Source organism: Castor canadensis, chromosome 3 (assembly GCF_047511655.1).
Source record: "Castor canadensis chromosome 3, mCasCan1.hap1v2, whole genome shotgun sequence".
In the NCBI taxonomy this organism is placed as follows: domain Eukaryota; kingdom Metazoa; phylum Chordata; class Mammalia; order Rodentia; family Castoridae; genus Castor; species Castor canadensis.
The window spans coordinates 26,361,970-26,388,341 of NC_133388.1; the positions used below are offsets into that span (position 1 = coordinate 26,361,970).

The 26,372-nt window shown below is 36.2% G+C and overlaps 1 protein-coding gene across 1 annotated transcript in view; it reads left to right on the plus strand.

Annotated features, from left to right (window-relative positions):
* The first annotated feature begins 4,518 nt into the window (after positions 1-4,518).
* Sel1l (SEL1L adaptor subunit of SYVN1 ubiquitin ligase) overlaps positions 4,519-26,372 on the plus strand; it is a 44,971-nt gene continuing 23,117 nt past the window's right edge. Inside the window, exons 1-5 of the mRNA XM_074067393.1 lie at positions 4,519-4,703; positions 10,412-10,449; positions 11,281-11,506; positions 23,776-23,943; positions 25,613-25,718. Of these exons, the coding sequence (XP_073923494.1) occupies positions 4,634-4,703; positions 10,412-10,449; positions 11,281-11,506; positions 23,776-23,943; positions 25,613-25,718 (608 nt within the window). The 5' untranslated portion in view covers positions 4,519-4,633. The remainder of the gene's footprint in view (positions 4,704-10,411; positions 10,450-11,280; positions 11,507-23,775; positions 23,944-25,612; positions 25,719-26,372) is intronic.

A 26,372-nucleotide genomic window follows, 5' to 3' on the forward strand; every position in this document is an offset into this window, starting at 1 on the left:
GTGGAGGAGTGTTTATGCTATATCCAAACTTTGAAGCTGATAGAAGCTGAGGGGCAGGGGTGCCTGAGGGTTTTTACCAATTTTCATCTTTAAGTGACATTTACTTTAGGAATATGAATTCTTTCTGAGTGGTTGTAACAGATACTTAGAAGATGCTTTTGCTGAAACACCCTGATCCCTTACTTGGGCCCACAAATTAACTGAAAGCAGGATAAAGGCTTGGCTTCCCTGTCTTCATTTTGTATGTTTCCTTTGCTCTGAGTCTGTCTCCCCTGCAATCACCTGGAATCCAGGAAGGACAGGACTGATTGATAACATCTTTTTTATTTTATTTTAGTATTTTATTTGTGAGGAAACTGCAACTAGGATTCATAAATAGATGTTTCTATTTAAAGTAGAAAAATGATAAAGTGGCTTCTAATAACATAGTCATGTACATGCAAGTAATGGGAAATATTAAACATATATTATTTGCTAGACAAAGAGCAGTGTCCCATATAAATTTCCTCAAAAACATTAAAGACCTGTGACTTTCTGACCAGTTCACAAAATCACCAACTGACACTTCAGCATGAAGAGAAAACAAACCTAACAGGCCATCAGCGCTAAAGACATTAAGGAGCAGAAACTTCCAAAAAGCTTTATACAAGTGGTTTTTCTGGGCAAATGGAAAATAAAGCTCAGAGAATACATTAAAAAAATTCACAAAGTAAGTTTATGTTTTGACGCACTTACTGATAACATCTTTACAAAGGAAACTACCCCAAAGGAAAGGAACAGCAGAGCCTCCACAGGACAGCCCACGAATGTGACAGGCAACAATGACTTTCATATTGTAACAAAGTCCCTCCTGCCCAAATCTGAGATAATGAGCAGGTGGACCCCTGCCTCTGCCCACAGGAACACACGTGTGACTGGGACTGTTTAATAATTATGCATACTGTCCTCACCTCACCCTGCCTCTCAATTCTTCCTCTACTTAAACCTAAGGCACCTGTCTCTACAGGGAAGATGAGCTGCAGTGCTTACTTTGCCTCCTCCAATGGCGCACATGCACCACATTAATAAATGTCCTTTCTCTGACTTTCACTATTACCTGTCTCTTTATTTGCCATGGTGGGAGGAGGTGGACAAGTGGCCAGACATGAAATGTGGAACCTCTGAAGCTGGGCCTTTGGCCTATAACTCTGGTATTGAGCCATATCAGATAAAAGAAAAGTCAGGATATTGTTAAGCCCTGAATAACTGGATGGGCATCTTTGGGTACAACATTTTTGTAGATTTGTTAACTACTAGTTCTGGAAAGAGACTGGATTAAACTAAATTTCAGTACGAATTTGATTAGGTGAATTTTATAAAGTGGAGATAAACAACTTGGAGTTCCCATTAAATTCAGAACACATAATTCTTGAGTAGATAACAATGTATTTAATTAGTGAATACTGCATTAGGAATATTATATTCATAGGATAATCCATCCTTCCTTCCTTCCTTCCCTTCTTTCCTTCCTTCTACAAATAATTATTGAGCACACTATCAATGCCCTCTAGCCAACGATCACCAGGAACACACCTGTAGTTGAACTCATTGGCATTATTACTTAACGCAGTGTTGAAGAACACATACCATGGGTGTCTCAATAAGATGGTACATATTACCTCCCTCTATTGAGTTCTATGTTGTGTTGCAATGCAGAGCAAACAGGTTTGCTGCAACTTGGAAACCTTTGAGAAAAACAGAACACTGATATGGTCAGACTGGGTAGAGTACAGACAGCTGAGCAAATGTTAAGAGAAATCTATGAATAATAATAACATTAACATTTTGTACAAGTAGAGTGAGTACATAACCTTAACTGGGAATGTTGGCAGGTTGAGAGTATAGGCTCAGACTGGATAAGGCCACGGAGAATTCACAACCTTTTTTCTAATTAAACATCATGTAGTATAGCAGGCTGACCAAATAAATCTGACTCTCCCACAGCATATTCTGACCCTGCTGTAGAGACTTGGAGTTTCCCCAACAAGTCAAGGTCCTATAAATATTCTCACAACATGTCAGTCACTTGTTGCTGGCTACTGGCAAAAGCTCTAGCAATGCTAAACCCTTTCAAATTAAGTGAATGAAACTAATTTCCATCCCTTACAAGCAATCAATAATAGCAATACTTTTAAACACTCCATTATATAGAAAATGTTTTTCCCTAAATATGTCTTTTGAAGCTAATAGCAGACAAGTAAGGTGTATCTATCAATCAACAATTATTATCTATTGCTGATCAGTGGTAAGTCTGGTGCCATATATCTATGAACAGAATCATAACATTGTCTCTGGACCTGGAAAGTTTAAATGTATTTAAAAAGCAAGATTGAAAATGTTCAACAGATACTTAAGAGAAATGAAGATTAATGAGAACAGGTCTGGTTGGAAAAGGCTCAGCCAAAAAGAAATGCAAGTGAAATTGGGAAGGATGCCAGGGTTGTGGCAAAGAAGAAGCAAGGGCAGTTGGAAGAGGATAGAGGACCCCGTGGGAAGGCAAGACTGTGTTCATGTGGAAATATGTAAAGCAGTTAAGAAAAAGTGGAAATTGGCCAATACAGTACCTAGCATAGGGCCCTATCTAAAAGAAGCACTCAATAAAAACAAAAATGAAAACAGAAGTTGGGCCTTAATTAAGCATTGAATCTTCCCCAATCTTATTAATCAGATAATTTTTTGTTTTGTGTGTGAAAGGCTGAAGTTCTTCCCAAAAAAAAGGTAACCACAGGTTCATATTTTGTGAATAGAGGAAATTCTAATATTTTTTCATTCAATGAAAATAGAGGACATTGAAAACTTTTAAATAGGAATATGGAAGAATTGTTAAGGGAGAATAATACAGTTATGACATGTGGTTTAGGTTAGCTGAGAAAATGATGTCAGTGAGTTGTCTATTAGGATCCAGGTAAGGTAAATTCAGGGTCATTAAGGAACTTTCTGGTGAGAAAGAGAAAAAAGGGTAAATAATACATAGTGTATTTAAAAAATTACATGGCTCAAGCTTGATGATCGATAAAATTAAAAAGGAAGGAAAATAAACCAGGTTTTACTATATGATTTAAAGTCAGAGGAAGTGTAAGGAAACATTCTTAGTTACAAAAATGGAGATAAGAACCAAGGAAGTTTCAATAGAAAAGAGAACTTGTTTGTAAGATATTATTTTTCCTTCATCCCCTCTGATATGAATGAAGAACAGCACTTAAATTTTTTTACCTTCTTTCTATGACTCTCTAGCAAAGGAAAGGGAAGACAACTGCCCAGAAGTGTCAAGACATAGAGCCAGGGAAGGCTTTTTCCAACCCTGAAGTTGGCCTGGCTAGCTTCCAGGCTTCTGAGCTGATTCAGGGTGGGTGCTGAGGAAAGCAGAATATCACAATTTGACAGAAAAGGGGGGAAGGGAGCAGGAACACCAGGCCCCTGCCCTGCATTTAGAGGGAATATGTCTGAATTGGCTCTTATTACATAAGCTATTTTTGTTTCTACAAAGCCATCACTATTACCTCTATCTCTAACACACAACCTAACCTACTAAATCTGATCAAGGAAGAAGAAAACATTCCAATAATTCATAAGAGGAGAGGTGTGAGGGGAAGTGTTTGAAAAGGTTTTGCAAAAGCTCTTGGCACAGTTTCTAAATGGTTATTAGATCTGGAAGCCCTAGTAAAATTTAATGCTAGAGTTGTGATAATCTACACTTAGCGCGACTTACTTCTTTCTGTTTTGTCAGGGAAAAGACTGGTGGTTCTTTGCATTCTGTTTTCCGTAAACCACCGTACTGTTTTATCTATTCTTTTTCAAATACCTAAGATATTTTTCAGTCTAAGTTAAATAAAATACTGAAAAAATTCAGTCACCCTGTTGCACTTTTCTCAGTGCTTACATCTTTAAGTACAATTATTTTACAAATGAAGCAAATAGGAAAAGATGCTTAACACATTACAAGTTCTTAACCTTGTATCTGTTCTTAGATTTTTTTTTAGCTCAAAAATTTTATTTTAGGTCAAATTTATTTTAGCTCAAAAAATATTTTAGTCCTGTACTCCTGTGGATGCATAACCTTGAGTTATAATCTAGCCCAGGTGTTACATTCTCCTGACTTTCACAGCCCACCTGCTTGCCCTATGATGGACTACGTTTCCCAAGCGCATACGTCCAGTGACTCTCAAGAAGTGCATTGTGGGAGTTGTAGTCTTGGGTGAGTCTCTTTACTCCTAGCCCTTGACTCGCTCTCAGATTCAGGCGCTACCAATTAGCAGGGGCCATGTCTGTGAGGCCGTGGCTCAATCAGAAAACAGGATGTCGGAATCCTGCACATTGATTGGCCAATGAATGACCTTGGGGCGGAGCAATAAGATGGGCGGGGAGACCACAGCGATTGGCAAGCAACTTCGGCGACGGGCAGGGATTGGCTGCGCGCTGGGTCAGAGAAACCTGGGAAGGGGCGGAGGCAGGAAACTAGAGCAGGAAGAGTGGCGGCGAGGCGGCGGTGGCGGCTGAGTCGGTGGTGGCGGCTGAGTCGGTGGTGGCGGCTGAGTCGGTGGTGGCAGAGACGAAGGCGATAGATCCCGGGGGTGGCAGCGGCTGCGAGAGCAGGATGCTGGTCCGGGTCGGGCTGACGCTGCTGCTCTGTGCGGTGCTACTAGCCTCGGCCTCGGCGTCCTCGGGTAAGCATCCACACCCTCGGGCTGAAGGCCCTGAGCCGCCGCCCCCCGGCTTCCATCCGTGGACAGGGCCGTAGGTGCTCGGGTTCCGGGACTCTGCTCTGTCCGGTCACACCTCGCCGTGTCCTGTCACTTGCTCTTCCCTTGGGCTTCGGTTGGCCTGGGCCAAAAGAAGTGTTAGGGACCTGGAGGTGGAGAGGTAAAGAAGGAGCGGTCACCCTGTCCACACTCCTCTCCCGCGTAACAAACTTGGCGCGACTTGTCACGAAATGAGGAATTGACTCTGGGAATGAATCCTGACCGCCGGCTTAGACCCACAGTGACATCCGACCAGGGCTCCCTGGACCCTCGCGTGGATGTGTGCTGCCTGGGGTCTGGAACTCTGGGTTTGGCGTTTGCAGTTGACACACAGGAGCTGTCACTTTGGGCACAGTAGGGTTCTTCAAGACTTCGAATGTAGACACTGATTTGCTGGGTTTGCTTAACACCTGGCCTATTATCTTTCTTAAAAACGCAGACCTCTGGTGCAATTGTAGCCACTTTTTATCCCCGCCCTCTTTTAAAAATCTTCCTGAGAAAGTGGGACCTCTGTCATAGTGTTTCCGAGTTGGCCCCGTGTTTGTTGATAGTGACTTTATGATTTTTGAGGAAGAGTTGATACTTATAAAATGAAAAGCCAATAGTTGCACCTTTTTATAGAGGTAGAGAAGTTCATATACTTTTGATATGATTTTCAAATTAACTGCCTTATACTAGTTCTGAAATGATTTTTGTTTTCTTTTTTAGTGTTTTGATCTGCCTACATCAGAAAACTTACGTTTTGGGAGTGTTGATTTAAAAAATACTTAGTATTTGTAAGTGTTGATAAAGAAATATTTAGTACAGTGAAGCTTTGGAATAATAGTTTCAGTTGACAAGACAGCTGTTCTGTGGCTTTAAAATTTTTTTGGAACAGGCAGAATATAAATGTCAACTCTTTTTCAACAGAAAATTTTCCAGATGGTTATTTGAATCCCCAAATTATCTGTCCTAGTTGTAAACCAAACCATAACGTCATCCTGCTTCTAAAATAAGAGGCCTAACCAAAATTCTGTTTGTGAGTGGTTTGAGACACCATTTCAGAAGCAGCAGACATATGCTAATTACTGCCAACATAATGCTTGAGCTCTGTTCACCTCTAGTTATAGTGATGGCTAAAGATGATACAGCACATAGTCTTAAAGCAACTCTAGCCATTATTTTATCAAAAGAAGTATGAAATGAACCTGTTGAGGTTAATGGATAGAGTACCTGTTGGATCACCTGCAGTGGAATTCCTCTTTGGGGTTTGTTAAACATTCATTGTAGGTCTAGAATACGTCAGGTATCTGTACATAAACAAGCTCTGTGATTCTTCATGCTAAAGTTCAAGAATGATAGTAATTAAAGAACATGACATAGATCCCTCTGAATGCAATTTTCAGAGTTAAAATTAAATCATACAAATTTTGCTACATCTTATTTCATATATTTAGAGCTCTGTGTCAGTGAAGAGGATACTTGAAGATCAACAATTGGCTACACTAAAAGACTGAAGTATTACACATGAATTGTATTGATGTAAGCAGAGAACTGAGTTTAAGAAATGTCTGCTCTGATTCCATCATAATGAAAGCGGTGCTGAGACATTTCTCTGGTACAGACAAAGTATTAGAACTAAAACGATTTGCATTTGTATACTGAACATGGACAGACATTTTATTCTTTTTGTTATTTCCTAAACAGTACAATATAACAACTACTTACATAGCATTACATCCTATTAGGTATTATAAGTAAAAAAAAGGGTGTAGATTATATACAAGTACTATGCCTATTTTATATGAAGAACTTTAGCATCATTGGCTTTTGGTGTTCTAGGGTGGGGAGCTTGAGGATCCTGGAAACAGGCTGCCACATACATAGAGAGACAACTGTGCTATGCTCATATGAAGTTCAAATAACAATTCGTGTGATACACAAAGTTTTATAAATTAAAGGCTTGGATTTTTCAATTGATTTTTCCATTCATTAGCGTACTAGTTTATATGGAGTTCAGCCTCATTTTAAAAATTTATATATTTTGAAAAGTTAATTTTTTTACATTTTCATTAGCATGTATTTGTGACATTACATATGTGCTCACAATGTATCTTTTTTTAACTGAACACATATAGATTTTATTCTTGACTATTCCGTAAATAATACAGTGTAAAAACTAGTTATATAACATTTACATTGTGTGAGATATTATAAGTAATATAGAAGTAATTTAAAGAAAATAGAATGTATATAGGTTATATGCAAATACTATGCTATTTTATATATGAGAGTTAAGTATCCCCAAATTACAGTGTATCTTAATTACATTCACACAGCCCTTCCCACCTTCATTCTCCCATATCCCACACCCCCGTAAAACAATTTCAACAGGTTTCATTGGTTTTATAAAATTTAGATTTAAAGTTGTCTCCTGTATAAAAATCAGGTTGTGGGTTTGTAATTTTGTGTTTACATGTTAAAGGTACCCAGGGCAGGTTGCATTTATAACCAGGTAGAATAAAGAGGATCCTGATCCTCTTACTGTTAGTAACTATCATCTAATACCCTGTTTTAAAGATATGTAAAAATATGATACTTATATTAGAAATGTTTTTCTTTTGAGCAAGAAGATTTAAAGGAGATTGAAAGGAGGTTTCTCCTTTATTTTCTTAAGCTAACTACGAAAAGGCAATCATTTTTCTCACTTACAAATACAGCTTTCTTTGAGCTGGGGATATAGCTTAGTCGTAAGTAGAGCTCATGCTTGGCATGTGAAAGGCCCTGGCTTCAACCACACAATCAGGGGTGTGGCGGGGGGGAACGAGAGAACTTCCTTATTTTTGGCAGAAAGAAATAAATGGTTTACCTTGTTTTTTTCTTTATGCCAAACAATTTTTTTAGTCTTTTTAATTAGATCCACTGCCAGGTATTTCAGGTAATAGTTAAATTCAGAGAGTAATTTTTAGAGTGCAGAATGGTTAATTTTACTGTTTTATGTGTTCCTTACAACATCATTGTGAATCAGCAGGAATGTAGTGGTATTCCCTTTTGACAGATTGTGAAAATGGAGTCTGAGCAAGCTTTTGATATTGAACCATGTGTGTCCAAATTAATATGCGATGAAACCAGGTCTCAAACTTAGTTCTCCAAGCCTCAGATTTGGGCTGATTTAGAATCAGAAATTTCCTACACAAATTTTCTCTACACAGATCCTGAGCACAGTGGCAAAGCAGAAAGCAGGCTAGCTGATCTTTTTTCACCAAACTCTTAGGCTTTCTGTGTTTGAAGGTATATCAATCTGTTTACATAACAGGTGGTAAAATTAATTTGTCATTATTACTTTTCCTTGAGAAAATATCCCTTGTATTTCTGTTAGCTGATATAATAAAAATGATATTATGAATCTTTGTCAAAGGAAGTTGTACAGCTAATAAAGTAACTTGAACAGTCACATATTGGATGTGATAGTGATGAGTGAGAAATCCGAATTCCTTATTGAATCCTCTGCATTTTTTTGTTGTTGGATGTCTGCTCTGATAAAAGCATTACTGTTTACTTTTATTTATGTATGACTTCAGTGTCTTTACTTCTGAATATTACATATCAGAAGTGCTTAGGTTTATCAGCAACTTTGTAAAAAAGTCTTATGTGAATATCAGTTTAAAAGAGAAAATAGTTTAACACTACCATCTGGAGTAGGCTTTCTCAGTTTAGTAACAGAAGGAATTCTTTTGTTTACCAGTAGTCTTAATATATATTCCTATTTTGTGAAGAGAGAAGCAGGGAAAGATGAAGAAGCATGATGCAATTCACATGAAATAACCCTGATGTCACAAGTCATTTTTCTTAGAGTTTAAAAAAAATTTTTTTTGCTCTTGTGGTGTTTCAAACAATAAAGATATTTATATTGTTTATAGATATTTATACTATTGACCTATTAGCCACTTATGTGACCTATTATGATTAGATACTAGATTTAGTGATCAGTGATTTAGCACTCCACTAACCCAGTTTCAGCATTTATGAATATGTCATATACACACTTATAAAGTCAGCTGTCCATATATTAACTACATGGTATTTGTGATTAACTACATTTACATATAAATTTTGATACATAATAGAAATGAATTTTTTTTCCTTTGTCCAAAGATTTACTGAGAGTGGAACTTGAACTATCTATTAGGACCTGGGCTTTGGATGACTTGCAAAGAATTTAGTAGGAAGATGATTGTTAACTAGTTGACATCACTCACAAATTGTTATGGATACTATGGAAATAATACATGCTCTACCCTTCCCCCAACATTTTGAAGGCTGGAGGTTTGGCTCAAATGGTAGAGCATCTGCCTGGCAAGACACTCAAACCCTGGTACCACATATACATATATATATTGAAGGCAATCTAAAAGTAAGTGAATGTGAGTTGTGGCTATATAAATTTTATTTGAATTGGTAACACCTTCATATCTGGCAGAACTTCACTGATAGACTGGTTTTCTCAGATATTCAAAACACTGTAAAACAGAGCTGTATATTGTGTGCGTGAGTAGACTATACTTCTTAAAGTTAGCTCAGTATTTTGATAATAAAACCCCAAAACATCTTTTCATTATAAATCACAAATAATATTTAGAATATACCATCTAAAAGAAAATACCAGATTTTCCAGTAAAACTCAAATAGTATAATAGCATTTTATGGTTAATTTCTCAGATAGCTTGTGGAGAAGGCAGTACTGAAACTGCCTTAGGTAATAAGGAAACTTAGAGATCATCTGACAATTTTGTTTCTTTAAATTGGCAATGAATACAGAGATCAAACATTTGCGCCAGGGCTTTGAATTGTTGCATGTGTTTATATAAGAGCAGGAAAAAGAATAACAAGTAACCAGAATAATAGAAGTAGCCAGAAAACATAGAAAGAATAAAAGAAAATAGTATAATCTGACAAAGCCAAAGCAACCTTATGAATTTGGAAGAAAGGTGGGATTAGGACTGGATTCATTAATATAGGCTATTGATTTTTTAATAAATAGCTCTGGTGGGTGAATGCATGATAATACAATGGTACTTTTTACCTGTATCTGATTATCTTTTTAGTAAACTAAAACACAAATCCTAAATATGCATATCTAAATATATTTTCAACTCACCTAAAAAAAAAATTAGTTCCCATCCTTGGTAGTATTAGTGAACAGTAAAATGCTAGTTAGCACTATCGTAAGCTAATGTCATTCCATATCCCAAGCAAAGGAACAGAATAGGTGGAAACCTGAAATATGAAATTGAAGATTCATTTTTATGAACTTAATACTCATTCTCAGTAATAGACTGAAATCTATTTGAAAGGATTGGATGAATTCTGAAGAAGAGACTTGTGTGGGTGTTTTGTTTGTTTGTTTGTTTTGTTTTGTTTTGTTTTTGGCAGGGAGTGAGTATTGGCTTTCCTATCAGGAGAAAGAAAAAAAAGGCATTTTTTTCCTTTCACTTAATCTTTTGTGAACAGTCACTGAATACAGTTATTTTAAAATAATTCTAGGTTTATTTATCCAATGTGATTATTATTTGTTATACTTAGATACTTTCTTTTAGTAATATTTATAATTCCCAACAAAAAAATAACCAAATTGTCTTAAAATTTCTTTACAGATGATGAAGGCAGTCAGGATGAATCCTTAGACTCCAAGGTATGTACTAAAATTTGCACTGGCCAATATTTGCTGACCAATATAAAAGCAGAAAATTATGTACCTTAGAAAGGCTATAAAGATCTGCATCTTTTGAGTAACAGAGTTGAATTGAAAAGAAAAGGATAAGTAATATCAATATTTAGTTCTAGCTCTGTGGCATAAAAAAAAAATCACTGACCTACATGAGAAAATAGCAAATAATTCCCTTAAGATGTTGGTTCTTAAGTTTAATTCCAGCTTGAAAGTGTGCCCCTTTCTTCTCTCTCTCTCTGTTTCTCTGTCATCTCTTGTCTCAAAAAGCCTTAAGACAGTAACATTTTTTATGGCCTAAGACAGGTTGACTTTACTTCAGATTTTTAGTTCTTTTTAATTTTGAAGACTTAACCTCTACCGTTGGTTTCCTCTTATATATATGTATTTTAAAATCTAAGGAGTTAATGAATATGGCTGATTCTTATATATCCAAGGAGACCAATTTGTTATGGGTGAGTTCTGGTCTCTAGATTAGAGGGAATATAGATAAAAACAGAAAGTTATAATACAGAATTTCATGAGGAAACTATAAGGTAAGATGGTAGAACCTAACTCAGACTTTGGGGATTAAAGAAGGCTTCCTGGGGAACATAAAATCTAAATTGAAATTCAAAGAAAGAGTAAGAATTAGGAAGGTGATTAAGATGTATGAGAACAAGCCAAAGTCTATAGAGATGAGCAAGTATGGCAGTTCAAGGATTAAAGAAAACGTCATGGATTAGTGAAATTAATGGTCAAATTGGGTTGGAAGGAGTCTTGGTACTGTTAATGACTAAAAATACTTAATATTTTCAGAGTTTGCCATCAGATGAGACTGTAAAGGACCGTGCCTCCACAGGCAGAGTAGTCGCTGGTCAGATATTTCTTGATTCAGAAGAGTTAGAATTAGAGTCCTCCATTCAAGAAGGGGAAGACAGCCTCAAGAGCCAAGAGGGAGAAAGTGTCACTGAAGAAATTAGCTTTCTAGAATCTACAAATCCAGACAAGGACTATGAAGAACCAAAGAAAGTACGGAAACCAGGTAGTCTCCACATTTTCTTTGTTTTGCCTGATTTAGGAAAGAGGCAACTGAAATTTTAAAACTGTGAGTACAGAAAGATGCTGATGAAGGCTGATCTTACTGATTATCAACTACGTACAATATATAGAGTATAGTCTTACAGATTTTAGTACATCAGAATTACTTATAAGATTTGACCCATGTTACATGAACTAAATTCAATAGATAAAACTGCATGTTTTATCATAACATTTCTTTTTGGATACCAGCATCTCTTTTTCTCAGACAGAAATTTTTTTAATTAATTTGTCAGGGTAGTACACAAAATAAAAACACAAAAAGAATTATTTAACATGCAACTTTAGTTGTTATCAGAATTTTGATAAGATTTTTACAATAACTTTTCCATTCATTCTAGGTAATTTGATTTAGGTATTATCCTTCTCCAGTGGGAACTTATGCAAACATGTAAACTTTAATCCTCTTAGAACTTTCACCTGCTTGATACTTCTTTTAAATTTAAAATTTGATTATTCTCACTAGAGAGTGTGCTAAATGTCCTTTTAAAAATTAATTATTAACGTGCCCACTCTGCCCTATCCTGCCACCATTCTGTCATTTAGTTTATAATTTCAAAGATCACTACAGTAGCCACTTGCTATTTCATAATTAACCACTCTCAGGAATCGATCTAAATTTGAAGTTTTAAAAAGTCAGGTTCATTTTTTTCTATAAATTGCCATACTCATGAATAGAAAAACCATTTTTTTAAAAAAGTAAAAGTACTTTAATCCCATTAACTAGAACAGCTATTAACATGGAGAACACTCTTATAGGCTTTTTTCGAGGTGTATAAATAGTTTTAAGAAAACTAAATTGGGTCCAGATGTATATGATATGTTACAGCCTGCATTTTGCACTTAAAAGTTTACTGCAAATGTTTTCCCATGTTACTTATAATTTGCTAGCTAATCTCTATAAATTATTTTGTATATTCATCATAACTTAGAAATAAGTCACTTACAACCTTTTGCTGGGAGACCATTTTAAATGTATCTCTGCTCATCTATACAAATTGCCTAGAATTCTTAAAAGTAAATTTTTTGAGGGGTCATAAATTATAAAAAAAAATTTGGTACATTTTGTTAAATTGTTTTTCAGAAAAGTAATTCTTTTAACTTCCTTTGAAGCTCTTAAACTTTTTTCTTTTCCTAAAATATTTTAAAACAAATTCCACATGTTCTTTTACTTATCTGCCTATCTCTAAAAAAGAATATTTTTTCAATAAAATTAGCTTATATTCTTTTATCACCCATACCCAAACTTCATTTTTCCTACTTGTTTCAGATGTGTTTTTATAATTGATTTGTTTGAATCCATATCCAAGCTAAGAGCTTAGGTTTCTGAATCTGTAACAGTTCTCTTGCCTCTGTTTTTTAAGTGTCATTTTATTTATTAAAGAAATAATAATGTGCTATTTAGTTTCCCACATTTTAGATTTAGCCAGTTGTTGCCTTGTAATGTTATTTAGTTCTACTATTGGCTGTAAACTAGAAGTTAGCTCTAGAGGATTGGGTAGACTGTGAATATGTCATGAGTGGTGTTTTACACTTCTTAACATATTTTGTACTTCTTAATAGATTGGGAGGCATGTAGTATCTGATTGTCCCACCTTTCATAGTTAATCTCTGATTAATTAGCATTAATCAGTGAGATTAGCTGGTGCCAGCCTAAACCAGCCATTCCAGAGCTCCTCACTGATCTTTTGCCTAGAGGTTATGTTTATAAACTATGTTTGTTTTCTGGATCCTCTAATCCCACTTGGGTTTGCAGAGTGGTGACTTTCTGACTCTACTATTCCTCCTGTATTTGCTACTGAAATTCTTTTATAAAAAACTTTACCTCATTAAGTATTTTGGGAAAGCAGGATAAATTCTGGATTCCCTTGGAATGTTTTCAGATAGTAATTTTGTATCCTAGCAACCTCCAAAGGAGACCAATGAGTATGGGATTTTTTGCTTGTTTGCTTGCTCATTTGTTTGTTTGCTTATTTGCTTGCTTTGTTTTCAAGCATTGTTAAAGATATAGAGGGGAAAAAAATCAAAACATGTTTTTGCAACACTCACTCAGTAAACAGTATTTCCTCACATACAAAGCAAGCAATTCTTAAGTGAATCCTTCAGGAGTTATCATGTTGGTGTCCTCTGATGCGTCCAGCACTATCTACCTGAAGATAGCATTAGATAGCATAACTTGTAGGCTCAGGCCCACCAGATTGACCTTGCCCCATTGCACATGCCATTTGCAAGCCTCAAGTTGAGCCTGTATTTCTGACCCACAGACTATATAAGTTGGATTCACATGACTTCCTCCTTGGGTTCAGTTAATTTGCTAGAGCAACTCACAGAACTCATGGAAAGATTTATATTTACCTGCTTATTATAAAGAATATTAAAAAGGATAGATATATAGATGAACTGCCAGATAGAAGAGATGCACAGATTGAGTTATAGGAGAATGAACATAGAGTTTATGTATAATGAACAACCTAGACAGACCAAGTCCATCCTACTAAAGCATTCCTGAAGTAAGGGCTGTTCCAGTAGTAAATACATTTTATGTGCTTGCTAGAGGTCTGTCATTAGCATGTCTCTAAGATAATTTGATCAAGTCACCCCTTTCTGTTTCTTAGATCAGTAAAAAGGAGAGAAAAGATTGATTTTTTATGACTCTTTGTCCTCGGTGTATATTTTATTAGGGATTTGAAAAAGTGTTTTAAATAATTTTCTGTGTGGTTATGCCAATAACTGTATAAACATTTAGATTCATTGCTTCAGTTTGTTTTAATTTTCAATAATGATTTAGATTCATTTTTAATTTATTATTAATATATGAAAGGGCTTATGTGCTTACACATATTTAACATATAGTATAAATTGCATATGCACAGCTTTGTGTGTTCCATTCCAACTACATTAGAATTGGGTTATATGACAGTTGCTTATAAATTGCTCCTTTTGTCAGCTTCTCATTCATGTTGCTTCCATGTTACTCTTCCTAAAACCAAATTTGATCGATTACTCCCTTATTTAAACCATTACTTCCCCCATTTGCCTTAAGAGATGAAGTGTATAGTCCTTAGCATGACTGACAGAGCTTTTGGTGTCCAGCAAGCCAGCTGGCTTCTATAACCTCATCTCCTATGGCTCTCCCCCAAACATCCTTTCTCAGCAAGTTCTTCAAGTTTACCATGCAGTTTATGCTCCACTACTTAAAATGCCTTCCTCACCCCCTTAAACATAGATCCTTGTATCAAAGGTAAATGTTCATTTGTCCTTTCTGCAGCAGTTCCTAAACTACCCAAGCATAATTAAAGAACTTCCTATTTGTAAGAGCTTGCTATCTGACCTCCTGCTTTTCACTCTTTGACAACAGCTGGACTGATCCTGCTTTCTGCTCAGAAGCCTCCCATAGCTTCCTGTCATCCAGACTTCTTACCTTTACTAATGAGGCCTTACATAATCAGGTCCTTCCTCTCCCTCTGCAATTTCATCTTCTGTCACTTCTCTTCACTCACATGACTCCAGCCACACTTCTTACTATTTCTTGAACATTTCATACTTATTCCTAACTGTGTTAGGGCTCCCCAAGACCCAATCCCACATTCAGTGGTTCACTAGCAAGTCTCAAAGGACTCAGTTGTATTCACAGCTATGGTTTAGTTAAAAAAAAAAAGAAGAAGAAGAAGAAGAAAAATCAGCAAAGGAAAAGGAGTATGGGATGAAGTCTGGGGGAACCAGAGACAAGCTTCAAAAGGGTCATCTCTTAGGATGATATGCTTAACTTCCCCAGCAACAAATTTAGAATAACACATGTCAAACGTAACAGGAAAGCTCATTAGAAGCCCTGAAGTTTTTATTGGAGGCTGGTCAAATTGACACCCTTTTCCTGGCACATACCGAGTTGCAGACTCCCAGAAGGAAAGCAGGTGTTTGGCATACACCATATTGTTTGTACAGTTTGAGTGAGCATTTCTATTGGTTGGGATGGTGGGAACTAACCAGAAGTCCAATTTCACAGATGCCAGCAAACAGCAACCCTTGTCAGCAGGACATTTCACAGAATTTAGGCCTGCTATGTTAATTCTTCTCTGCACAGTTTACCCCTCAGTTATAGCAAAGTTCTTATCAATAAGACCAGAGAGAGTGAAGCCAAACTGTTGTATTGATTTCACTTTTGCCATTTAGGAGTCTTATACTTAGCCAGTTCAAACAAATCCTGTTAATCATAGTAGCTCTATCTTAGAAAGCCAGGTGGCTTCCTCCTTAAGGTTTTGTATTACCGTTTTTACTGGGCCCAGTCCATCAATTCAGGCACAGCATGACTGTATCCAGTAAATTGAAGCTGACCTGAAAACTGAGATTCCAGCTCAGAGGGTACACACTGTAACCCTGAAAAGAAAGAGTTTACAATTACTGGGGCACCTCAAGCAGGACCTACATTAGGCAATACAATGTTGTGTCCCTCCATGGGCAGATTTTCCTAGACTTCCTGGTCTACTCTAAACAATTTAGTCCACTCTTTGGTTTCAGAGAGACTGGAAGTAGATTCCAAATACTTTTGCTGTTCATGATTCAGTCCAGCTATCTCATGAACAGCATCTGTAGGTTTTCTGTGTGGAAAACTTCCTGCTGTTTCATATTAGGTGTGATCATAGGCTTAGCAGTATGAATTCAGTTTCTTGTCAACAGTTTGGAAAGGTACACAGAAATTTTCCTTTAGGAAGCAGTAGAAGCTTCCAGAAACAGTTTTGAACAATGAAGACCATTAATGCCCTCTCTGTTCCCTCTTGCCTCCCCGAAGGAGTTTGCCGGAGGTTCAGTCTGTTTTCCTCAGTTGTTAGAAAAGTCAGTGTTTCCATTCAGAAATCATAATTTTACATTTTTTCAACAATTCTCTAATCTCATCCACGTCTTTTGTCTGAAGGAGTTACATGCAAGAGAGGCACAGTCTTCACAGAAAAAGCATTCTTATACAACTTGGACAGAAAGATATGTCCAGAAATTGATCAAAATAAAATCTTGAATTTTCAAAAACTTTAAAAATGGCCTAACATATCATCTCACCCCTTTTATCCTGATTGTTTATTAGTTAGCAACCTAGAAAAGAGCAGGCCCTTTCTGAGAATAGCTACACCTTAATAATCACATTTCACTGAGACATGTGGAGCAAGAGAAGGGTGAAGGAGTCAGGTTATTAGCCCATTGTTGCAAACTGCAGCTAATCAGAAAAGCAAACACAAGGGTCAACAGCAGTGAGACTTATTCCATCAGGATGCAGATGCACCATTCCAGAGTGAGTAGAGGATCACAGTCTCTGTGATGTGCCCTCTCCCAACTTGTGGCTTTTATTAGTACTCACAAGTTCAGAATGCCATCTGTCACTGTATCAGAAATATATAGCCAATCAGCAGCTGAATTTGAGGTGGACTCATCAAGAAAAAGTCCTTTCTTTGGGCATTTATAAGTGATCCAAACTGGCCAGCCAAGAAGTCATAATCTTTTCATAGTTGAGGGCCCCACAGAAAGGTTTCCTAAATATGCAAGGTTGCAGAGTCCGACCTCTGTTTATTGAGCTATTCTGTTTTTAGCCAGTAGCCAAAAGCAGCCAGAGTATACAGCAAGCCAACTCTTCTGGAGTTGGAGCTCTCATTTTCAGATCCCACAGGTGATTTTTAACTCTTATAACAGGCAGCAGTTCAGCTGCCTTTTATGGATAGTACCATAAGATTTATCTACCCTGCCCCTTATCCTTCTTCCCAAACAACGCTTTCACAATATTTCAATAAGTCAGAGTCATTCTAGCAAATCCCACTTGTGTCCCAACTGTGTCAAGGTGCCCAAGACTACCCAAAGATTTGATGATTTCTTAGAAGGAATCACAGGACTTGGCTATGCTTTATTACAACAAAGGGTGCAAAGCAAAATCAGCAAAGGGAAAAGATGTATGGGGCAAAGTCTGGAGGAAACAAGGCACAGCTTCCAAAGGTCCCTCTCCCAAGGCTGTCATACTGTTATCAGAGCTCCCAGCCATTAGGCTTGCTTCTGGGTCCAAACCCTCAGCCGCATTAAGGGGAAATGACACTGTGTGTGTGTGTGTGTGTGTCTGTGTGTGTGTGTGTGTGTGTGTGTGTGTGTGTGTAGGTGTCTGTGTGTAGGTGTCTGTGTGTGTGTGTGTGTGTGTGTGTGTAGGTGTATAAATAAATTTATTTGCAGTTTTGACCAAAACTAGGGAGAGAGAAATTCTCAGTCTGTCTCCTCTTCGACCATAGTAATGTTACAACTCCTGGGAAAAATGAAACAAAAGCCAAGAAATACACATATGTAGATTTAGCTGTGGGACCCAATTATTATTGGAATTTGGAAGGTAAGTCTTTAGTGCCAGGGATTTGGGAATGGGCCATTTTCACTTCCAGTATGGTATTTCCTCCAGGGAACTACAGCTGAAAAACATAATTTTTGACTAATTCGTAGGGCCCAGTTAAATTACAGGATGCACTTGATTCCCCCAACAGCAAATTGTGATGACACATGTGAAATGCTGACTACCAGTGAAGTCTGGTGTTTTGGTTGGTGACTAGTCATGTAGTCACCTCTGCCTGGCATATACCAAAATTGTTGACTCTCAGAAGGAAAACAGGTATTGGACATAAACTAACAGTGCAAGCAGTTTAAGTCTGGTGGGTCACTTTTATAAGTTAGAATGATGGGAACTCTCCTGAAATCTAAATTTCCAGACAACAGCCTAGAGTCCATCTTGTAAGTGGGTCTTTCAAAGAATAACAGTAGGCTTACTGTGTTTACTATTTTCTACACATCATTTCATTAAAAATTTGTTGAGTGAATAAATAGCTGTCAAGAAAGGAATGATAACATTGTAGTAAAAGAATACTTGTAGCCATTCAAAAAGGAACATGTGTGGTTACAAGTAACAGCCCGTCATCAAACAGTGGCCTTGTGGCATCAGGTGCTCTAGTTCTTTCTCCACTATTCAGCCTTCTTAGAGATAGTACTCATTCTCATATTTGTTCCACCTGGTCAAACCTGGTGGCAGCTGCTATCCTGGATCCTCCAGAGTACCTGCATCAGATGAGCAGATGCCTTCCCAGGAGATGCTAATAGAACTCTGCCATTCTGCCATGTCTCCTAAAAGAATATCAGTATATGTTAAGTAAAAATTTCATATTGTAAAATAATTCACTTAGAATGATCCTGTATTAGGCATCTCCAGAGAAACAGAACCATCAGAAGTGGACAGACCCTCTTCTTGTTCAGGGAAGGTCAGTCTTTGTTGTGTTCAGGCCTCAATTTGATGAAACAAGGTCTACCCACATTATGGAGGATAATTTGCTTTACTCAAAGTCTGCCAATTTAAATGTTTCATCTCATCTAAAAATTGTCTCCCAGAAACATGTAGAACTATAACTGACCAAATATCTGAGCACTGTGACCCAGCCAGGTTGACACACAAGCCTGTCATAGATGCTGTATGTGGGGAAAGAGAGAGAGACAGAGACCATTTGTTTCATGTTTGTAAATGAAAACACAAAGATCCAAAAGTTCTTTTCTATTAACAGTGATTCCCTCTGGAGAAAGAATTTGAAATGGTAGACTTGACTGATTTTTTTTTCAATTTGTGTGCTTTCCTGTTTTTTGGATTTTATCCTTTAAAATAAAAATATAAACAGAAAACCAGCATCTTGACCTATTTCAAATGACCAAAAGGATTTCAGTTTAAACTTACTAAATCGTGTTCTGAAGGAAGCAAGTTGGTTCGATAATAGAATGGTGCTTCCATTTGTTGCTCAGTAGGGCTGACAGGGAGGGAGTGACCCTTCACCTGATGAGCTGATTAAATAAAAGGTAGGAGAGAAAGAACGCCTAAGCAGTGGCCTGCAGCAGATCCTGATGTGAGTAGAAAGGCTTTTTGTTATTTCTTTATTTGGTATTGCTGTTTCTTTTGTTCGGTTTGGTTTTTGGTTTTCCAAGAAATTATTTGGGCAGGAAAACTCCTTTAAGGAAAAAGCACCTCATACCACCCCCATCAGGGCCTCTGAAACACACAAAAAAACTACTTTTAAAGCCATTATATAGATAAATTCATTGTTCTTAAATTGCAGTTTTCCTGTGCAAGTTTTGCTGTGAATGGTTTCTGGCAGTGCTGTCACCTGTTTGTCATAAAGCTTGTTACTTTGTCATGGGCACATTGTCCAGTGCTTGTTCTGTTTCTACTTTAATAATTAATTGTTTCTCGTAGAGCTAAAGTTTTTTTATGAACTCTGATCTTACATTTTGTTCATTCTACATATGACATTTTACTTTTCTTCTGATAAATACATTTTAATCTATAAAGCAATGTCTCATTTGTATAGTGTTTGTTTACAGATGTACTTTCTCAGTTGATTTAGCAGCTCTCAACTTTTGGTGAAAGCAATCTGCTTACATTGGTATTTTCTTCAAAAGGTAGCTGACATGTTCCTAGACAACAATACAAGGGCCAATACATTTCACTTTATTTTCTTTATTTTTAGTTCTTATTTTTATTTGATAACATTGTGTTTTGATTATGTAAACATCATGTTTTGAAGTACCTGTATATTATGGAATGGTTAAATCCAATTAATTAACAAATGCATTCCCTCACATAAGGTACAGCACACAACATCCACTCTCACATTTTTCAAGACAGCAGTCTAATCATCATTGACTGTATTCACCTTGCTGTCAAACAGTCTCTTAGAATTTATTCCTTGTGTCTAACTATAATTATCCCTCACCAGCATGTCCCCTCCCTATAACCAGCTCCTGGGAAGCAATATTCATTTTGCTCTCTACTTCTGTCAGTTTTTTAGATGCCACATTGAATGAGATAATGTTATACCAATTACTTTCAAGTTTGGTTTCCTTTAAATCATCTGTACTGGTGCTTTGTTTTTAGTGCTTTTGAAATTGTGGGGATGATGATTGGTTCGTTGATGGAGCTTTTATCTTGGTGCCTAATAAGCTGCTGAGCACTTATAGTTCTGCTGAGGTTGGTAGCTTTTTAACATGAAATGATTGTGCACTATATTTGACTACAAATATATTTGGTTTGCTACTGACTACTCTGTTTAGAAGTACAAGATTGCTTCAAACCAGCAGTGTGAGTAAAATTTCCTTTATTTCATAGAACTCTCATCTAAATTTACAGGTACAAAAGTCAGTCTTAATGGCATTGTGAAAGTTGTTAAAATGAGAAATTTGCATTTATTTGTGTGAATCAAGAAGTTAACTTCTGGAATGGGTACAGTGACTTATACCTGTAATACCATCTACTTGGGAGGTAGAAATAGGGAGGATTGAAGTTTGAGGCCAGCCAAAGCAAAAAGTGCAAGACCTTGTCCAAAAAATAACAAAGCAAAAATAGGCTGAGACATGGTTCAAATGGTAGAGCTTCTGCCTAGCAATTGTGAGGCTCTGAGTTCAAGCCACTGTACTAGGGGAAAACCCTAGTACTTGTTTGGGTTTGGGGTTTGATTTTGTTTTGATTTTAGAATTAAAATTGAGGAAAGAATGTGTTGTATTTCCAAAACATTTAATCCAGTGTGGCCCTCCAGCCACATTTGCATTTCTCCTGGATTCTTTCCTTCACCACTTAACCATGCTGTAATATCTTATATATTACAAACAAAAACCTTCTGCCCCAAATATCCTTCCAACTACCTCTCTACTTCTCTATTCTCCATAATAGCATAATTCTTTGACAGAGTGGTCTGTAGTCACTGATTTTACTTCCTGTCTCTGTCTTTGTTAATCCAGCTCCAGGAGGCTTAGGCCTCTCCCTACCATTAAACATCTAGTTTCTGGATGCCCGGCCAAGTCTTGGTCCTCATCATCTTAGGGATGCCTTGCCAGTATTTGCTCCCGTCTTTACAGATGTCGTCCTCTCTTGACTGATGGTTCTCTGTATGTGCCTGATAGGGAAACATGTTCCTGCCTCCAGATTCAGCCCTCTCTTGTCTACATCACTCCCCAGTGCCCTGTAATTCCTTCCGTGCTGATGGTGCCCATGTTACATTATAGAGCTGCATGATAGTGGACCTAACAAATCTTCTAACAATAGACCTTTTGAGTTCTGAGCTTATGTTTTGAAATTGGAATATTGTGCAACTATTACATGTCTTTATTTGTATGAGCATTTCTGGAAGTAGAATCCTAAAAGTGGAAAAGTTATATCTGAAGATACAGACTTTTATAAGAAATATTACTAAATGTTCCTACTAATTTATATTCTGACAGCAGCATAAAAGTGCACATTCACCCATACTCCGGACAGTGCTGAATGTTTTCATGTTTTTTATTTTCTTTTACTTTTTCTAGCTCTCTCAATTTTAATTGATTTTGCAAGAACAGATTTCTGCTAATTTATAGATCAATCTGTTCATAATTACAGCAAGTTCTCATTTATCATAAGCTAACTATCTTTCTCTTGATGTCAAAGTATATTGTGATATTTTGTCATTGGCATAGAGCCAAAATATTCCTTATCTAGAAAATATGAAACTGTGCATGGAACTGCAGAAATAACTTAATGGCACATTTTTCCCCTTTCATTTTAAGTGTCAGATTTGGTCACTGACTGTCACTGTTTTAAACTGCATAACCAATCTCCTTTGATATCAGAAGTGATTACCTTGTTTTTTAAACTGGTGCAGTGCTTATAGAGGTTTATAATGGATAGCTTTGAAACTGTTGCAAAATTTCTCATGAAAGAAAATTGATATAGTGAAATTACATTATTGTGAGGAATTTATACTTGAGATAAATTATTTAAAACTAGAAAGTCCCAGTCAGTAATTTAAAATATTTTAGAACAGGTTTAAAAGGTAATAACAGTTTTCACATTGTGATTTTGCTTACAGAAAATACCTGAGAGATACAAAATTTTCTTTGTAGTAAGTTGCTAATAAACACATTATTTTGACAAGTGTCAAGTTGATAAAGCAGTTGCCATCCTGGGGATTCTTCCTGCTTAAGTTGCTGTTAAATTTGTGGTCTGTTAAAAACCTTTTGTCGCCAAAATCCTTTTGGTTTTCTACAGTTTCTTTTCTGTTGTACAATTTCATCACATGAAAGCGAATTCTATCATATGAAAGTGTAAATTTGGTAAACTAGAATTTCTGCGAAAAGCTATTCATTTTTATGACAAAGGTTTCTATTATCATAGAAAAATATCTTTAAAACCAGAATGTACTCATTGATTTGAAGTTCAGGTTTACAAGCAGAGGTTCTATAGAGAATATCTTTCTAAAGCAGACTTGGGTCTAGTAGCAGTGCATAGGGATACCCTTTTCAAAAAATAGAGCGATTCCTTGGAGGTTGTTGCTAAAGGATACAGTGCCTATACATTTCATTAAAGGTTAATTTCTTTAAAACCTGGACATATTATAAATGAGGAAGTTATTTGCCTTTGGTCAGTATTTGTCAGGATAATGAATGACATCTACCTGGTGATAAATCATTTGAAATGCATTTTGTCTGTCATAACTTACTGAAAATATCCTTTAAATGAGTATCTTAGAAAATGTCCTTTTTTTTTACACTGGAAAGAAAGAAGGGACTAAAATTATAATACTGCACAGGTATTCTCATGCACATGATCTCTATAAAGGCTTTCTAGCATTTCAGAGGAAAGATGGCAGCTGTCATCTCTTTAACTCTTTTACCAGAATTCACAGACACAATGTAAAAAAGTCTAGTGAGAGCTAGAGTATAGAAAAACAAAAGCATCAATACATATGACAAGTACACTAATAAAATGATGTGGGATCATGGAGGAGTATGTGAATGATTAGCTTTTCCATGAGGGGAGCTTTTTCCCTATATAACTTTATGTTACTGAAATTAACTTTAAAAAGGAGAGTAATGCCTCGCATTGGAATTGATTTAGTTGTATTTGCCTTATTTCTGCAGGAGTGTTTCAGTAAACTTTTAATATTCTAAGGTTATAACTCAAGAACTTCACAAAGTGTAAGCTAGATGTAGATGCAAGTAATCAGGTAATCATGCTCACCAAGTTGACTTAACCTCAAGTGCTTCCTAACCAAAATCAGTGCAGTCCCTTTTATGTTCCCAGTACAAATCACACATCATGTATCCTTGCCTTCAAATTGTAACAGCTGAAATTGACATTGTTGAATCCATGAATACCTGAGGTATTCATGTTTAGATTTTTATTTCTTATCTTTCCAGTCTTGACTGCCATTGAAGGCACAGCACATGGGGAGCCCTGCCACTTCCCTTTTCTTTTCCTGGATAAGGAATATGATGAATGCACATCAGATGGTAGAGAAGATGGCAGAATGTGGTGTGCCACAACCTATGACTACAAGACAGATGAAAAATGGGGCTTTTGTGAAAGTAAGTATTGCTCAATAGGAAGCATGTCCATATTGCTTTATGTCTAAATTAACATTTTAAAGGCCCTTCTCTAGCCATCCTTTTCCACCTGGGTCAAAAATAGCCAGTACTAATGACATGATTATAGCCTTAAAGAATGGACCTAAAAAAGCTAGGCACAGTCACTCATGCCTTTACTCCCATCTACTTGAGAGTCAGAGATAAGGAAGATTGCAGTTTGAGGCCAGCCCAGACAAAAAGTTGGTGAGACTGACCCCAACAAATAAGCCAGGAGTGATGTTGCATACTTGTGGTCACAGCTACTGGGAGTCCTAGGTAGGAAGATCACTGTCTGAAGCCAGCCCTGGGTAAAAATGTGAGACCCTATTTGAAAAATAACTTCTCCTGCCCTGCAAAAAAACAATAGTTGGGGGGAGGGAGAGGGTGTAGCTCAAGTAGTAGAGCACCTGCCTAGTAACCACAAGGCTCTGAGCTCAAACTTCATTACCACTAAAAAATACAGAATGGACTCATCAGGAGCTGGAAGTATATGGTGTGTTTATTTTCAGGCTATCATTCAAGCAACATTTCACACTCATTGATTGCTGTGCACAGATGGTCTGTAAGCCCTTCAGGCAGGCTGCTGAATTAATTAATATTAATTAATATTTTTTTGCAGTAAGCGAAACTATTATGGTGAAAGCTGATAGTGACTAGAAGAAAACTAAATAATACCTATTTTTAAAGACTTGAAGAGAAATATGTTGTGCTAAAATAACATTATTTAACCATCTTAAGTATCCATATCAGTGTAAAAGGGCTTACCTCTACAGGCAAGCTAAATTGTGGGAAAATTCTGTAATTATAAAGGAAAAACAGAAAATCTTGACCATAACCCCATTAGTACCAAATAACATTTTCAACATAATGGCCTTAATAGACTATTGGGAATTCCTAGAAGATAACATCAAACATGAGGGATGTTATTCCTTTTATAAAATATTTTGGGGTATAGGCTAGTATGACTGGGAATTCTAGTTCATACATCAGATTTTTCTATACTACAAGAAGAATTCATTTGTTTCTATAAATGTATGTCTTTTGATGAGTTCTGTATTTTTATTTAAAATGTGGTATTACAATAGTAAAATAATTTTTGTAAAATCTGTAACAGTTCTGTGCTTTTCACTATTATATTAATATGAGAAAATAACACTAAATCTGGACTTTATTTAATACAAATATATTTTTTCTAATTTTTATTATGTAATTTAATACTTTGTCCTTATAGAATATTCAGGGTTAAAGTATCCTGTGACTACTGGAGTATTTTTCAGGTTATTGTTTTCTAGTGGCTTTCTATTTGTATTTAGCTAACCTTGGCATATAGTCTGAAATTTTAATTGAATTACACAATAAATACCAGCTTTACTAACAGAAAAGTACCCTCCAACAGCAGCCTGACATTGCTTTCTCTAAAAGAAAGTGTTTTTGATGGATTTTATATTTTTTTAAAGTTTTATTTTGTGGCAGTAAAGGGCACTCTTAACCTAAGTGTTCTTAGAGTCATATATGGAAATAGAAGAAAGATTGTTTATTGTGTTTGTATGATCGTCCAAAAAAAGAATAATTTTTCATGTTTGGTAAATAATTCAAATCCTTTTAAATGCATGTGGCATTTTATTTTTAGCTGAAGAAGAGGCTAATAAGAGACGACAGATGCAGGAAGCTGAAATGATGTATCAGACCGGAATGAAAATCCTCAATGGAAGCAATAAGAAAAGCCAAAAAAGAGAGTAGGTAGCACTATGAAGTCCATTCTTCTCCCAGCATAGGCTATTACTGGAATAAGCAGCCAATACTTCTTTTTTAAAAACTGTACTGTCAGAGACACAGATTTCTGAAGTTTCATTACAAGAAAAAAATTTGACTTTCATTACTGGCATTACTTTTATCAGATTTTTAACTTGCTGGGATAAAAAGATTATTAATATTGATCTTAAGAATAAACAATAGGAGGAATGGAAATAATAGACTACAGTTGTCATAGTTACTAAGAACCAAGAAGGCATATATGCTAGTCAGGATTCAAAATAATATGAAATAAAGGAATTATCATCAAGTGTGTTGTTTTTTTTGGAACTGCTTTGAAATTTTCAACTGGAATTAAAGAACTTACACTTGGAAAGAATATAAGATAAATAATTGTATTCTAACATTCTATATTCTTTTGATTTTGTTAGTCTGTGCAAAGTTAAAAAGAAAATTGCAATAATTACTATTGGAATATTTAGTTGACATCATATGACAATTCTCTTATTTCAAATCTAGTTAACCTTTGTAATAGATGTTTTTAGAGTATGTATTAGTATAATTAGACTGTTCCTAGACACTAGGATAACAAGGAGAAACTGGTACGTTGTGTAAATCAAAGTATCCAGAATATTTTT